At 39.5% G+C, this 13,700-nt stretch overlaps 1 protein-coding gene across 2 annotated transcripts in view; it reads right to left on the reverse strand.

Annotated features, from left to right (window-relative positions):
- Window positions 1-13,647, reverse strand: part of TRIP11 (thyroid hormone receptor interactor 11) — a 50,523-nt gene extending 36,876 nt beyond the window's left edge. For both annotated transcript variants that reach the window (XM_044435953.1, XM_044435952.1), the window contains exons 1-6: window positions 13,224-13,647; window positions 6,224-6,300; window positions 5,961-6,071; window positions 5,299-5,577; window positions 4,171-4,239; window positions 1,723-1,888 (exon numbers count right to left, since the gene is read on the reverse strand). In XM_044435953.1, the coding sequence (XP_044291888.1) occupies window positions 1,723-1,888; window positions 4,171-4,239; window positions 5,299-5,577; window positions 5,961-6,071; window positions 6,224-6,300; window positions 13,224-13,365 (844 nt within the window). In that variant the 5' untranslated portion in view covers window positions 13,366-13,647. The remainder of the gene's footprint in view (window positions 1-1,722; window positions 1,889-4,170; window positions 4,240-5,298; window positions 5,578-5,960; window positions 6,072-6,223; window positions 6,301-13,223) is intronic.
- Between the last annotated feature and the right edge of the window lie 53 nt (window positions 13,648-13,700).

Here is a 13,700-nt window from a genome sequence, read left to right on the forward strand (position 1 = left end):
AGTATAAATGAACACTTATTCTGGTTCTTCTCTGCATTATGAATCAGAAAGCCTAGTTCCACAGAAATCTACAGGCATCTTGGGGCAGAATGTAATGGGGTGCCACTCCTCTGCCAACTCTTTTCTGTTCCACTACTTCCATTGTGTAAACAGCACCTACCAGTTGTACAACAGTTATTTAACTCTTCCAAGCCAACCCAAGATGATCAGAAATACTCATTTCTGGAAGGAGCCCTAACCCTACCTGGAGATGCAGGAAATTGGCTCTAGTGAAAAGCCACATGGCATATTAGCCTTTGCAAATTTCTTTTCTTCCAAATAGTGCAATATGATAACCCACATTTGATCTACACACGTAACTTGCTAAAAAGAGGACTGTTCACTAAGTGAGGTGAAAAATGAGAGGAAAGAGTAGATAGACGCGATAAGAAGGATTGAAGAACTATAGACAATACTGGAAGGAGACCTGAGGAGAAAAAGGCTAGGAACAAGAAAAACCTTGAAGCATCCAAAATGTTGGTTGGAAGAGAACTGAGGAAAATGGTGGGAGCCCTGTCCTTATATACTAGGGGAAGGGGTGGGGTACCTGCCAAAATGAGCTCAGCTAGGAAAATCTTCCCAACAACAGGCCCTGAATAGGCACAGAGCCCATATGTGTGATGCCCAGAGACCACAAAGAAGGAATCTGAATATCTAGTACAAATGTTCAGCTTCTTCCAGCTAATCAAATACATATTATAGAACTGTAGAGCTAAAATCTAAGTCATCCTGTGAGCTTTCATGGTCAATAACAACTAGAACCCAGATCTCCAGGTTCCCAGCCTAACACTAACCACCACAATACACTGGCTCTCTATGTGGACTTGGCCCTGTACCTGGTTCAAAAGCTGCAGGTAGAGCAGAATACAGTAGCTAGGGTGCTCAGTGAACTACCATGTTTTACACATATTACGTATCTGTTGAAAGAATTGCTCCAGCTGCCTCTTAGCTATCAAGCTACGCTCAAGGTTTTATTAGTATCCAAGGTCCTACAAAACTTAAAATAAGGATACCCCTATATATGACCATCTTGTATATATCTCAGTCAATCCTTAAAATCTTCCCAGGTGGTCTTATTGATAGTTCCATGACCAACAGAGTGCTTCCAGCAGCACGTAAGCAGGCCTTCTGCAAGTGACACCCGTCCTTTGGAACACCCTCCCAGTTGCTCAGCTCTAAACACATCTGGAAGACAATATATTTTTAGAGACTTTTCCTGACTTGTAATGGGTGATGAGGCTGCTCTGCTTTATGGTTGTCTTTTGTAATGTTTAAGTATTTTTGTTGTATTTCATTATTTTTATACTGTTTATGATGTGTGCATGTATTGTCAACTGCTTAAGAAAATGTAGGATATTAAGTGGTGTAATAAGAATCTAAAGCAAATAAACAGGTAACATACACAGAATCAGGCTGTACATCTTTTAATTTTACCAGTCTTAAATTAGCTACTGTGCACATTTAACTATACCCAGAATTTAATATAAATATGCAAAGGATGTTAAAGAACACCACACAAGGTTTTCCATCTCTCAACAGAACTAGACACCACTCCTCTGTAGAGCTAATATGATATCTTGACAGAAAAAGTGTGTGTACTAGACATTGAGAAACCAACCCTTACAGTTAAGCATAAAAGAGTATCAAAATTTCCTTTAAAATCTCCTTAAAATCAAGCAAGACCTTTCTGTAATTGATCCTCAAGTTCTTCTATTCGTTCCTCATATTCACCCAGTTCTTCTCTGTGCCGGCGACTGATCTCTGCTAATTTCTGACGATGTGCATCCTGTAATACTGAAAGTTCATGTTGATGCTCATCTATTTCTTGACTCAAGTTTTGTTTTAGCTCCTAAAATGCATAATGACAGAATGTTACAGCATTATCTAAGATACAGTATACAGATCTGAATTAACAGTTCTGTAAATATTTTCAATGCTGGCAACACACAATGTTCCACTTAGACATCAGAAGAATGTACTGCCAAATTACTTAGGGCAACACATAGAATTTAAGATTGTATCCTGTTGCTTTATACAGCAGACATATTTCTGAGACCCTGAGTTGCAGGATCATAGCTAGATGCTATGGGGTAACTGAAGGTCCCCAATATGGAGATCATGGAGAGCTCAAATGCCAGTTATGATGCTCTCCTTGCCTCCTTCAGAAGTTTATTTTTAATTTAAAAACTTGAAAAATGTAGGGAAGAGAATCAGACATCCTTCTCCTTTGCAGACTCAGTCTGTGCCCATTCTCTAGCCTTCCTATTTTTCTTTACTCTAATCCCTTTCCTTGTTTCTCTTCCTTCCCATTCCAAACCTTCTTCTTCTCCCTCCCTAGACCCTAGTCTTGTCCTCTCTCCAATAAACCCCTTTCTCTTGTTGATTCTCTCTACTCCTGGCCTATACCCAACCTATTTCTCTGCCAGTCCCATGCCTTAATCACACAGTTTCTCTCCCTTCTACCTCTTTGCCTTGCTGTTTCCCTCTCTCTACCAGCCTTCCATCTTGCCATTTGTTTCACATTCCCTACCTCTTTCAGCACACCTCTTTTGCTTATCTAGCTACCATTATGTGACTTACCACATTCTCTATGGGAGCTATGTTTTTGGTCATTACCAAAACAGTCCTCTCAATTCCCAGAAATGCCCACAGTTTCAAAAAAATTAGGGACCCCTGGCTTAATTCAGCTATGCTAAAGAGAAGGACTTCTGATATAAATCAGTCCTGTAAGCAAATCAAACTGAATATTTGCTTTGAAAGGCTAGGACATGATCTATAGTTTCTTATAAAAATAATTTAAAACAAAAACAATAGCATAATCCTCAGAAAGAATATAAAAGATAGAGTTGCATTGCACTGCGTTGTAATACAACTGCTAGTAGAACTAGCGTAAGCAGCATTTAATGAAGTTGCACTAAGTGGTTTAATACATCATACAACTAGAATCCAAGCACTGGATTGTACATTTGTGCAAAGATGAAAATGTGTTTAGGCTTTGCATTCACAGAATGACCGCACTGGAAACAATACACAGTTTTTATTCACCTGGGGAGAAAAATATCCATTTCTATGTCTCAAACATATGCTCATAACGCCTTGCTTCTCCTGATTTTATTTCTTAAGACTATTTCAACTTTAAAAAACCTAAGACATTGCCAAAGTGCAAAGCAAGGGCTACCCTTTCGAGGGTTCAATCTTCCCGATTTCAAAACAAAGGTTTCCTATTTTGCAGTTCACACCCCTATCTCTGAGCTGTACTCTATGAAGGCTAGAGGGTGGGACCAGAGAGAAAGTACAATGAATACTTGTTTTGTGGCCATAGTAGTCATTTTATGAATGAGGAAGCTGCTTTGTAGCAACATTTTGTGAGAGTGACCATGACACTATCAAAGTATCAAATATGCTTTTCCCAAAAAAGATTAGGGATTCCTGCTCCACGTAGAGTAACTGTTTTATACTGTTTTCTTTGCTCATAATCACACAGAAATGGCAATGGAACAAATTACCTAGGGAGGCTGTGGGTTCTCCCACTGTGGAAAGATTCAAGAGGCAGTTGGACAGCCATCTGTCAGGAAAGCTTTAATTTAGAGTGTTGCATTGAGCAAGGAACTGCACTTGTTGGTCTTACAGGTCCCTTCCAACACTATTGTTCTATGATTCTATGATCTCTTGAAGTCTCCTTAACCTATCTCCTGCCATTTTTTTCACCCCATCTTCTTTCACGTTTAACTTGTATCCAATCCCCATTCTTTCTTTCATCTCAAGTCTTTCAGTTTCTGTAACAGCTTTCCCATTCTTTATTCCCTTTTTTTTAAAAGACTGATTTAAAATATTCACCTCCCTATGCAATGTACATGTCGCAACTAGAGCACTAGGCAGTCAAGTAAAGAGGCACTGGGTAGTCTGCACTGCTGAGACCAGTCTGAAACTGGCTGAGACCCACTGGTGAGGCCCAACCTCACTTTAAGAAACATTTAAGCTTATCCACATTTACGTTCATTCTCACCTTTAATCAAATTATTTTACCACTTGTATAGGACCTAGACATATGTCAGTTTGCAATTTTGAAAATTAACTGAAAATTACAGCAACCGCAAGGAAAAAGGTGATTTATGAAAAGAGTAGTTTTACCTTAATAACATTTTGCAGTTTGCCAATTTCATTCTGATCTGTGTTATTTGCTCCTTGTGGTTTGGAAAACTAAATAAATGACAAAGAAATGTTTGGTTTTGAAAATGCTGTATTATTGTTGAATGACATTATGTCTTTGAAAAATGACATACAGCAGCAACATAAAGCAACTTTTAAGTTGATAGGAAAATCACAATTGGACCATTCACAAAGTCAGAAGACAGCACCTGATTAAAGAACAGGATGATTCTATAATATCACTGGGAAAAGAATGCCAAGAGAACCTACATTCAAATCATAGCACACCTTTTTATTTTTCAAGTGCCCTTACATGTTAATGTCACTCAACCTTACATCTGTTGAGGAAATAAGCCAGAAGTAGAAAAAGCTTCATATACTAAAGCAATATTCAACGCCCTTGTTTGCACGGAATAGTAACCTGAGAATAAACCCTGGCTTCTAATTCTGGAAAGAAGCCTCAAAGCTCCAAGTTATTCTAAGCAATCCAAGGACGAAATATACCTGGCTTGTTTAGACACCCCCACTGGTAGGAGCAATCAAGCTGTGTGGCTTGCTCACAGTACCTCAGTATTTAGGAAAAAAGAGCACTGTATGCAAGTGGGACCAATAAAAAGATACTGAGTTTTTTAGAAAGTATTACAAATATTCATTTTATATTGAAAAAAACAGTCTCCAGTGAAAATGCATACAAGTTTTTTTTTTCTGGAGCACAAACATAAGCTTTGATGTCTATCATACAGCCTTATAAGCTGTGACATGCACAGACATCAAACCAGGCCAAGCAGGAATTTGACTGAAGCAACTTTCTCCTTTTAACACTTTTTTGTTTTTGAGCTATAAAGCTAAGCACTACCATAAGCTTGCAGAGATTTGCATTCTGGATGGGAGAGTAAATTGAATATTGACATATAGAAGCCTTTCTCAAATAATGGGAAAGCAAAGAAAAGAGTTGGCTCATTCCCACAAAAATTAAACAATTTATACCTAGGTACCACTGTTTATTACACATTTTTCTATAAGTTGTTTCAAAATAACGCATAGAAAATTTATTTATTATTAAAAATAATAATAACTTCAGTCTAGTGGTTACACAGAAAAGTGGCTCACCTGTGCAATCTGCTTCCAATGGTCAACTTCAGACTCAAGCCTAGAAACTTCATTGGATAATCTGTTTATTTCTTGCTGAGACCAGATTACGTCTCCAAAGTCCATGTCATCTCCTTGAAAACCAGAAGAGGTGTGTCTAGCCATAGGGACAAAGGAAGCTGATACAGTAGTTGATGGAGAGGCAGCAACTCCTAATTGTGATGACTGAGCAGCAGATTGTATCTTTTGCAGCTGTTCCTGCAGTGCATTCTGCCTAGATTTAAAATGGCTAATTTCCACCTAAATAGGCAGGACACATTAAAATGTACAATTCAGTAAAGAGGAACAAATAATCTCAGATGACTCTATTTAAAGGGAATTTCACATTTAACTTAACAGAGGCAAGTGATTCTTTTGCCAGAAATTTTGCAGTAGCTCTTTCAAGAAACAAAATACATAATTCAGTTTTTGTGACCTACTTTGGACTGAGTAACCCACATAATTAGCATGTAGAGTTATTAGTATTACCTTTCTGTAAAAAATCCAGTCTGCCACTTAATCACTGCTTTCCACTCTGCCTTCAGATAAGCCATCTCTAAGCTTAGGGCTATTTTGTGGCATAATTTACAAAGCTAACAAACAAATTAGATTATATTGTTGAATATCTTTAAGCTACTTTGTACCTCTTTCTGCTGTAGCTGATTCCGATAGTCCATGGACTGCTGCTTTATCTGAAGTTCTGCTGCTTCATGCTTTTCCTCCAGATCATTACAAACCTTCTTCAACCTCTCATTCTAAAGGGAATAAATTGAATCTTCAGAAAAATACCTAAATCCAATTTAACTCAACAGTGTTGTTATATTAAAATATGCCAAGTAGCCCAAACTTATGGAAAAAATGAACTATATTTGTGCAATATTCCTTTTCGCTTTTACTGATGTCCTACCTCTGCTCTCAGTGTTGCAAGAGTATTTTCCACGTCTTTTAGACCAGAGTTAGATACAGGAAACTCTGTTGCAGCACCTGAAAAAAAGTGGGAAGGCAATACAAATGAAGCATTGTTTTACCAGTTTACCCTCTAGAATATGTTCTAAAACAATATATTAAGCAACAATAAAAATAGATTTTAAAAGGCTCTTTTAAACTGAACTTCTACTACTTACTGAAGTCAACTTAGAACAATACTTGTGTTTAGGATTGACAATTCATGTGTTTCAGATAGAAAATGAAAATATCTAACAAACCATATTTTTATCAGAATGTATTTGATTTTTAAATCATCCCATTAGCCACATGGCTCCCCAGGCCGGTTAAAGACAATAAAATCATATAAAAGACCATATGAAATATTAAAAACACAATATTAAACATATAGTCATAAAACAACAGCACACCCATGTCACATCTTAACTTAACATAACCTACAATTGCATAAAAGGCAAAGCCACACCCGATATTAAAATATATCACCATTAAAACCAATCTAACAATTAAAATACTGGCGAAATAAAAAGGTCTTTGCCTGACATGGACAAGAATACAAAGAGGTCACCAGGTGAATCTCTCTGAGGTGTTCATTCCAAACTCAGGGTGCCATCCTAAAAGGCCCTATTTCTTGTGGCCACCCTCCTTATCTGAGGGGACTCCTTTAGAAGGTCCTCAGATGTTGATCTAAGGGGCTGGGTAGGTTCATATAGGAAGAAGTGTATCACAGTAATTCAGGCAAGAGCTTACCAGTGTGTGAATTATTGTTGCCAGGTCCTGTCTGTCCAGACAGGGCAACAGATGATACATCAGCTTTAGTTCCTGATATATCAGCTCCTGGCCACCAAATCCACCAAGAACTCCAGTGCAGGAGCACTCCAAGCTACAAACCCTGTCCTTTAAGGGTAGTGCAACCCCATCCAGGACAGGCATGATGTTACCCATCTGAACAGATGATCCCCCGCTCTGTCTTGTCTAGATTAAGTTTCAGTTTATTGGCCACCATCCAATACATTGAGGTCAGAATATGACTGAGAACATCTACTGTCACACCTGCATCAGATGAAAAAGAAAGGTAGAGTTCCAAGCACTCTTGGATGATACAGATTATCTAGACCCATCTCAGTTGGCTTCAGATGCAGTTACGGTACTGAATCTGTCTTGGTCACCTTGTATGATGACCTGTGCAGGGAGAGGGACAGGGGGAGTGCATCCCTGTTGGTTCTCCTGGACCTCTCAGCTGCTTTCAATACCATTGACCATGGTATCCTTCTGGATAGGCTGGCCGGCTTGGGAGTAGGAGGCTCTGCATGGCAGTGGTTCCACTCCTATCTGGCCGGTCAATTCCAGAAGGTGGTGCTGGGGGACTATAGCTCTGCGTCATGGCAGCTTTGCCATGCAGTACCGCAGGGCTCTATTTTGTCCCCATGCTCTTTAACATCTACATGAAACCGCTGGAAGAGGTCATCAGAAGGTTTGGGCTGCGGACTCATCAGTACACTGATGACACCCAGCTCTACTTCTCATTTATATCTAACCAGGTGAGGCAGTGGCTGTCCTGAACTGATGCCAGGCTGAGGTAATGGGCTGGATGAGGGCCAACAAACTGACACTCAATCCAGATAAGACAGAGATCCTTTTGGTGGGCAGTTCGGGTTTTCAGGTAACTGATTTTGGTCCTGTCCTGGATGGGGTTTCACTCCCTCTAAAGGACGGAGTCTGCAGCCTAGTAGTGTTCCTCGACCTGGAGCTGTCCCTGGAAACCCAGGTGACTGCAGTGGCAAGGAGCATCTTCCTTCAGCTTCGGTTGATCCAACAGCTCTGCCCTTACCTGGACGAGCACTGCCTAGCAATGGTGACACATGCTCTGGGAACCTCCCAATTGGATTATTGTAACACGCTCTATGTGGGGCTGCCCTTGAAAACAGTCCAGATACTTCAATTGGAAAAAAATAGAGCTGCCAGGTTGCTGACGGGTGCTGGCCGTTATTCTCATATAACACTGGTTCTCTATCAGTTTCACTGGCTCCAAATTGAAGTCCGAGCCCAACTCAAGGTGCTGGTACTAACCTACAAAGTCCTAAACAGCCTGGGACCAGGATACCTGAAGGAACGCCTCTTTCCTTTCAGTCACATTTTCTTTTATCATCTTTTCCTTTCTTCTTTTAAATTTTGAACAATTGTTTTGATTGAATGTTTTAATGTTCATTATTGAATATTTTAATTGTATTTTATGAATTACTCAATTGTAAGCCATCCTGAGGCTATGCAAATGATGGGTTAGAAATGTTTTAAATAAATAGAGTTGAGTGTCATCAGTGTACTGATGACATCTCAGCCACATGTTCTGATGCCTTTTCCCAGTGGTTTCATGTAGATGTTGAAGAACATAGAGTTAAAATGTATATAGTTGTTAACATCCCCTGGGTGCAAGCTGGCCTTCTTTAGGAGTGGTCTAATTACAGCCTCCTTTAATGTGGCTGGGACCAGTCCCTCTTTTAATGAGGCATTCACAGCCTCCTGGACCCAAGCACCTTGTTCACATCCTTAGGTCTCAACAACTGAAATTCGTCCAATAAGCTCGGACTAGACAGTGGACTGGATGTCTCAGCCAAAGGAATTGCATCAACCATGGAGTCAAACTTGTGACAAATCCAAGCAATTTTACCCTCAAAGTGCTGTGCAAATTCCTCACAAGGAGCCACTGACAGTTCCATTGTTTCTTTCACCAGGTCAGTTTGTAAACGCCCCTGAACCACTCGAAACAGCTTAGCTGGATTCCACTGAAAGGATGCAATGGAGGTGGAAAAGTAAAATCTCTTTGCAAGCTTCACAGTCACAGCGTAGACTCAGTAATGAGCTCTAAACCGTGTGCATCCAGATTCATTATGAGTTTTTCTCCATCTGTGCTACAGCCATCCTGACCAGCTTTAAAAAACAACTCAAGAATTGTTTTTTTCCCCTTAGGATTGGTTTTTCTCTGTGAAAGCTTTACAGACTGTGTGTAATACAGGATACAAGATTTCCCGTACCTGGAAAATGAAATTGAATGAAATTTGAAAGAAATCCTTGGTTTCTTTCAAATATAACAGTAAGTCAAATTTGCTGGCTTATTTGTAAATTGCTGGTGGTGAATGAACAGCATGCTGCTGCAAGAAGCTTGTTTATCCTCTCTTTACTGCTTTTTTTTTTTTTTTACGAAAGCAGGTAAAACAATCAGATACTAAAAGGTATGAATGATTCTGTTTGTTATTCACAAATAAGCCAGGGTTGTAAGCCAGGGATAAACTAGGGTGTGTTAGCTTACAAATCCTAGCTTGTGTGAGAGAATTAAAAATAAAACAAAACAAACAATCAAGTCCAAATGTCAGCAAAGCCTTCTATTCCTTTTTTATTTTATCTGCTCACACAAAAGCAGATGAGGAGTGAATGAGCTGTTTGAAGCAACACACTGTTCATTCACAGTAAACCAAGATAACTCAGCAATTCTGGTTTATTGTTATCTGCAAGCAATATATAAACAATAAATCTGAACAAGACTGAATATCTGCCAGAGCTAAGATTTCCCTTAAACATTTAGAAGTTTCATTTTCAAAATTAAAACTCTGAAATCTGTATCATCTGTAGTTGTTACAGTCACTGACACAGAAGCTTAATCTCTGAAAATCCAGCTTTTCAGTAAAGTGCCTATATAGTTACATTTCATCAAGCATGATGAAAACACCCTGAAACTAACATATTCTACAAATTTTAAGCAGTTGAAACACTTTGTTTCTTTCACAACACACTGTTGGAGGAACAGATCATCACTGCAGTTTATCTGACACTTGACTGAATGGTGACTATAACAAAGTCAACGCGATATTTGAACTTTGCCTTCAGAGTGTACACTGTGAAAGATGTTCTCAAATGACGTAATTTTTTAAACATGTCATTTTCACACAAACTGTCCCCATGAACCTGAGGGATCAACTTACTGTGCATAGGGGTCACCATCTCAAAAATTAATATCAAACTATGTTCTCAGGTGTGTTTGTAAGGAAGTTTCTCTCATGGTTGTAACACAAAAAATTGTTAATAATTGAAGAGCAACTATTTGTGTAGGTGATTGAAATACTGTTCTCTTATTCTCCACCCAAATAATTTATAAACAAGTATGGATTTAGTAAATTAAATGTTAGAAACCTGCTGTCAATACCTTCTGTGTATCTTTCATCTACATTTGGTTATGTATTGTTTCACACTTACCTTTTATTTTTAAATTACTACAGATTATATAGAATAGATAAATCATCTGTACAGCAGTATTAAGTCTTCAAAGTAAACCAGAATCTGCATAACTCTTACTACTGCTACTGAATGAATTTTTTACTTAGAAGAAAGCCCTTTGGGCTATGGGGTGGTATAGAAGTGTAATAAATAAATAAATCCTTCAAGTTAAATGGATTACAGTTCATGGAGGTATGTATTTTTTTGCTAAATATATGCATGCAGGAAAAGAAGTTTGGTATTATTTTTACAGGGCTTTCTATTGGAGAGCCAGTGTGGTGTAGTGGTTAAGAGCATGGGACTGGGACTCAGACAATCTGGGTTCTAGTCCCCGCTCAGCCATGGAGCCAACTGGGTGACTTTGGGCCAGTCACAGACTCTCAGCCCAACCTACCTCACAGGGTTGTTGTTGTGGGGATAAGATGGAGGAGGAGATGTAAGCTGCCTTGAGTCCTTTGTGGGAAAAAGGCAGGATATAAATCGAAATAAATAAATAAAATATTACCATCAAGAATACTGATTACACCCAGTAGTAACTTTGGGCTAGCAGAAAATGCTTCCTTGAACTTGGATGTGTACTCAAGGCTAAGTTTGGGGCAGGTGGGGCAGTTTCTCTGACCCTCTTATTTTTTTTATTATCTAACAATAATAGAAAAACAACTCAGGAAAAAAAGGCAAGTAAGGAGACACATAATAGAGATGTTCAAAAGTATGCTTTGCATGGAGAAAGTGGGGAGGAGGACATTTTTCTTTCTCTACCATAATACTAGTATCTGGGATCACCCTATTATGTTGATTGGTGCAGGATTCAGAACAGAGAAAAGGAAGGTTTTTCCCTTCATTTTTACCTTTTTATATGCACCTATTACATGCAACTAATATTATCTTTCTTCATCATGTAAAATTTTGGGATCATCATAATACTGCCACTTATATCAACTCCTGGATAATTAAAACCATTTAGTTACGGATGACATCTCACTAAAAGCTTGTTGAACTATTTCTAAAGCTGGAAGGCACATTCTTGTTGTAGAACAATATTTTTGTTTATGAAAATTCACAAGGAAGCAATATTTTAGGAAGGAAAAGTCACATTTGAATCAGACAAGGGATTAAAAAATCCTATTGGGATGTAATGGTATACTATCTGTTATCATTTATGTGCATGAGCATGTCTTATAAGCTTCCTGCTCTTCTCTCACAGTTGAAAGGAGACTGGAAACTTTCGCTTCTAATGTAATGGCTAAATCAGAAACTGTGGTTAAATTTAGCTATGTTTTAGGAAAACAAGCAGCCAGGATTAAAAAAACATGGCTTAACGTTGGCTTAGTTCCTAATATCACAGTTAAGATTAAACTGAGTTTGTTTGGATTTAGACATAATGAGTAACCATGGCTAGTTAATGAGTAACCATGAAGCAAAAGCTAATTATCACTTTTCATGTTGGAGAGAATGGAAGAGCTTATGAGTCAAATGCTTTCTAAAATAGCAATGAACCATAATTTAGCATTACTTCTGATCAAAGCCAATGATTAGGAATTAACATTGCCTTGAACTCTCTCTATAAACTAGCAATAAAGTATTTACAGGCAGTCAAATAACTACAGATTTAAGTCTTTAATGCTCATTACAGCAGCAACCTCCACAGAATCCAAGGCAGTACACCTTACACACTTCCACAGGTTTGTTCTTAGCCAGATATTCCCAACTGTCCACTCCTATATACTGCCTCTGGATCCTTGAATGCTGCTTCTGTGACATACTTTATAGAGAGTCCCACACTGAAAAGCTTTTGAAAATCTCCTCCTTACCTCATTTTGATCAGTACTACATTCCTTCCGTATGTTACAACTTTGCTACTCGCCTCCCCCTCCCCCATGTAACATACTTAGTACAAGGGGACTATCCATAAAGCAACACTGTTTTGTTCAAAGGACTGGCACATAGGAGCATAATAAGCTTATGCCCTCATTAACTCCAAAGGCTATTTGTTTCTATGTTCAATTTAAAGTCTGGATTTAATAGTTAAAACTCAGAACATCCTGAGAATATCTTAAAGATCCCCACAGTCCTCTCATATGAAACTAGCCAAACGTTGTAACAGTCTACCAAGGTTAAGCTATGTTCTCCAATAACTGAAGTATGGATCTTTTTTCCATGGTGAAGACAAGAAAGGCAACAGAACATCCAAGAAAAGAAGTTCACTGGGTCACACAACTACCCACTTTTTAGTAAGCAGTAAAGACTTTTGATTTTTCAGCAGGCTTTTTAGAATTCTGCTTTGAGAAATTTGATCCTCAACTGCTGCACAGGTGCTGTTCCATTAAAGACCATGTAATATTTATAAATTTTGTGTTTAGCTTGCAGCTTTTATGGGGAAGATAGAAATAAAATAAAGATACACATAGATTCAAATCACCTTTTCTTTTATATAGCTTTTGATCTACATTCCACTTTGTCTTCATCAAAGAAAATCGTATGTCATTCTTCCCACCTTTCCACACCCAACATGTACGTCTTCTTTACAGCCTATCCCCATGAATCCGGATATAAGCATGGGCCACATTAAAACTATTTCCTCCCCCACTCTACAAACTTTTGATTTGGTATGCCTCCTTTGTATTCTCTACACTGAAGACGCTTTGCCCATTGCCACCGTCTCTGCCACCCCCCAACACCCCCCCTTTTCTTACCTGCCACCTCCTCTGTGCCTTCCAACAGCATATCCTTGGTGAAGCTGGAGATCTGCCCGGTCAGAGTCGACAGGCTGCCTCCTACCTGGCCCACCAGGGACTGGCCAAGCCCCGCCCCCAGGCCCCCCAACCACGACGCCATCCCTGTTGTCGCTTAGCAGGGCCCGCCGGCCCCGAGGAAGGAGAGTCAGGGCGAGAACAGCAGTGGCAGTAGCAGTCACCAGGTCTCCCCAGTGCTGCCACCCCCAACCCAAGACGGGTTAGTCCCTCCGCTGAGCAGGCTAGAGAAAAGAAGCCAGCCGCTGGCCTGTTTTTAGAGCGAAGGCACTGCCATGGCGTCCAGCCAGCCGATCCTCAGTTAGCCGTCAGCCTTCTAGCTTCGGCTGCCACCTCGACGGCCGCCATGACACCTCCCAGATCACCACCGAGCTCCAGCGGCTAGAACGGCCCCGTAGGCGCTCAGGGACGTGACCCAAG

Source organism: Varanus komodoensis, unplaced genomic scaffold, assembly GCF_004798865.1.
Source record: "Varanus komodoensis strain SLA01 unplaced genomic scaffold, ASM479886v1 scaffold3, whole genome shotgun sequence".
NCBI classification, from domain to species: Eukaryota; Metazoa; Chordata; class Lepidosauria; order Squamata; family Varanidae; genus Varanus; species Varanus komodoensis.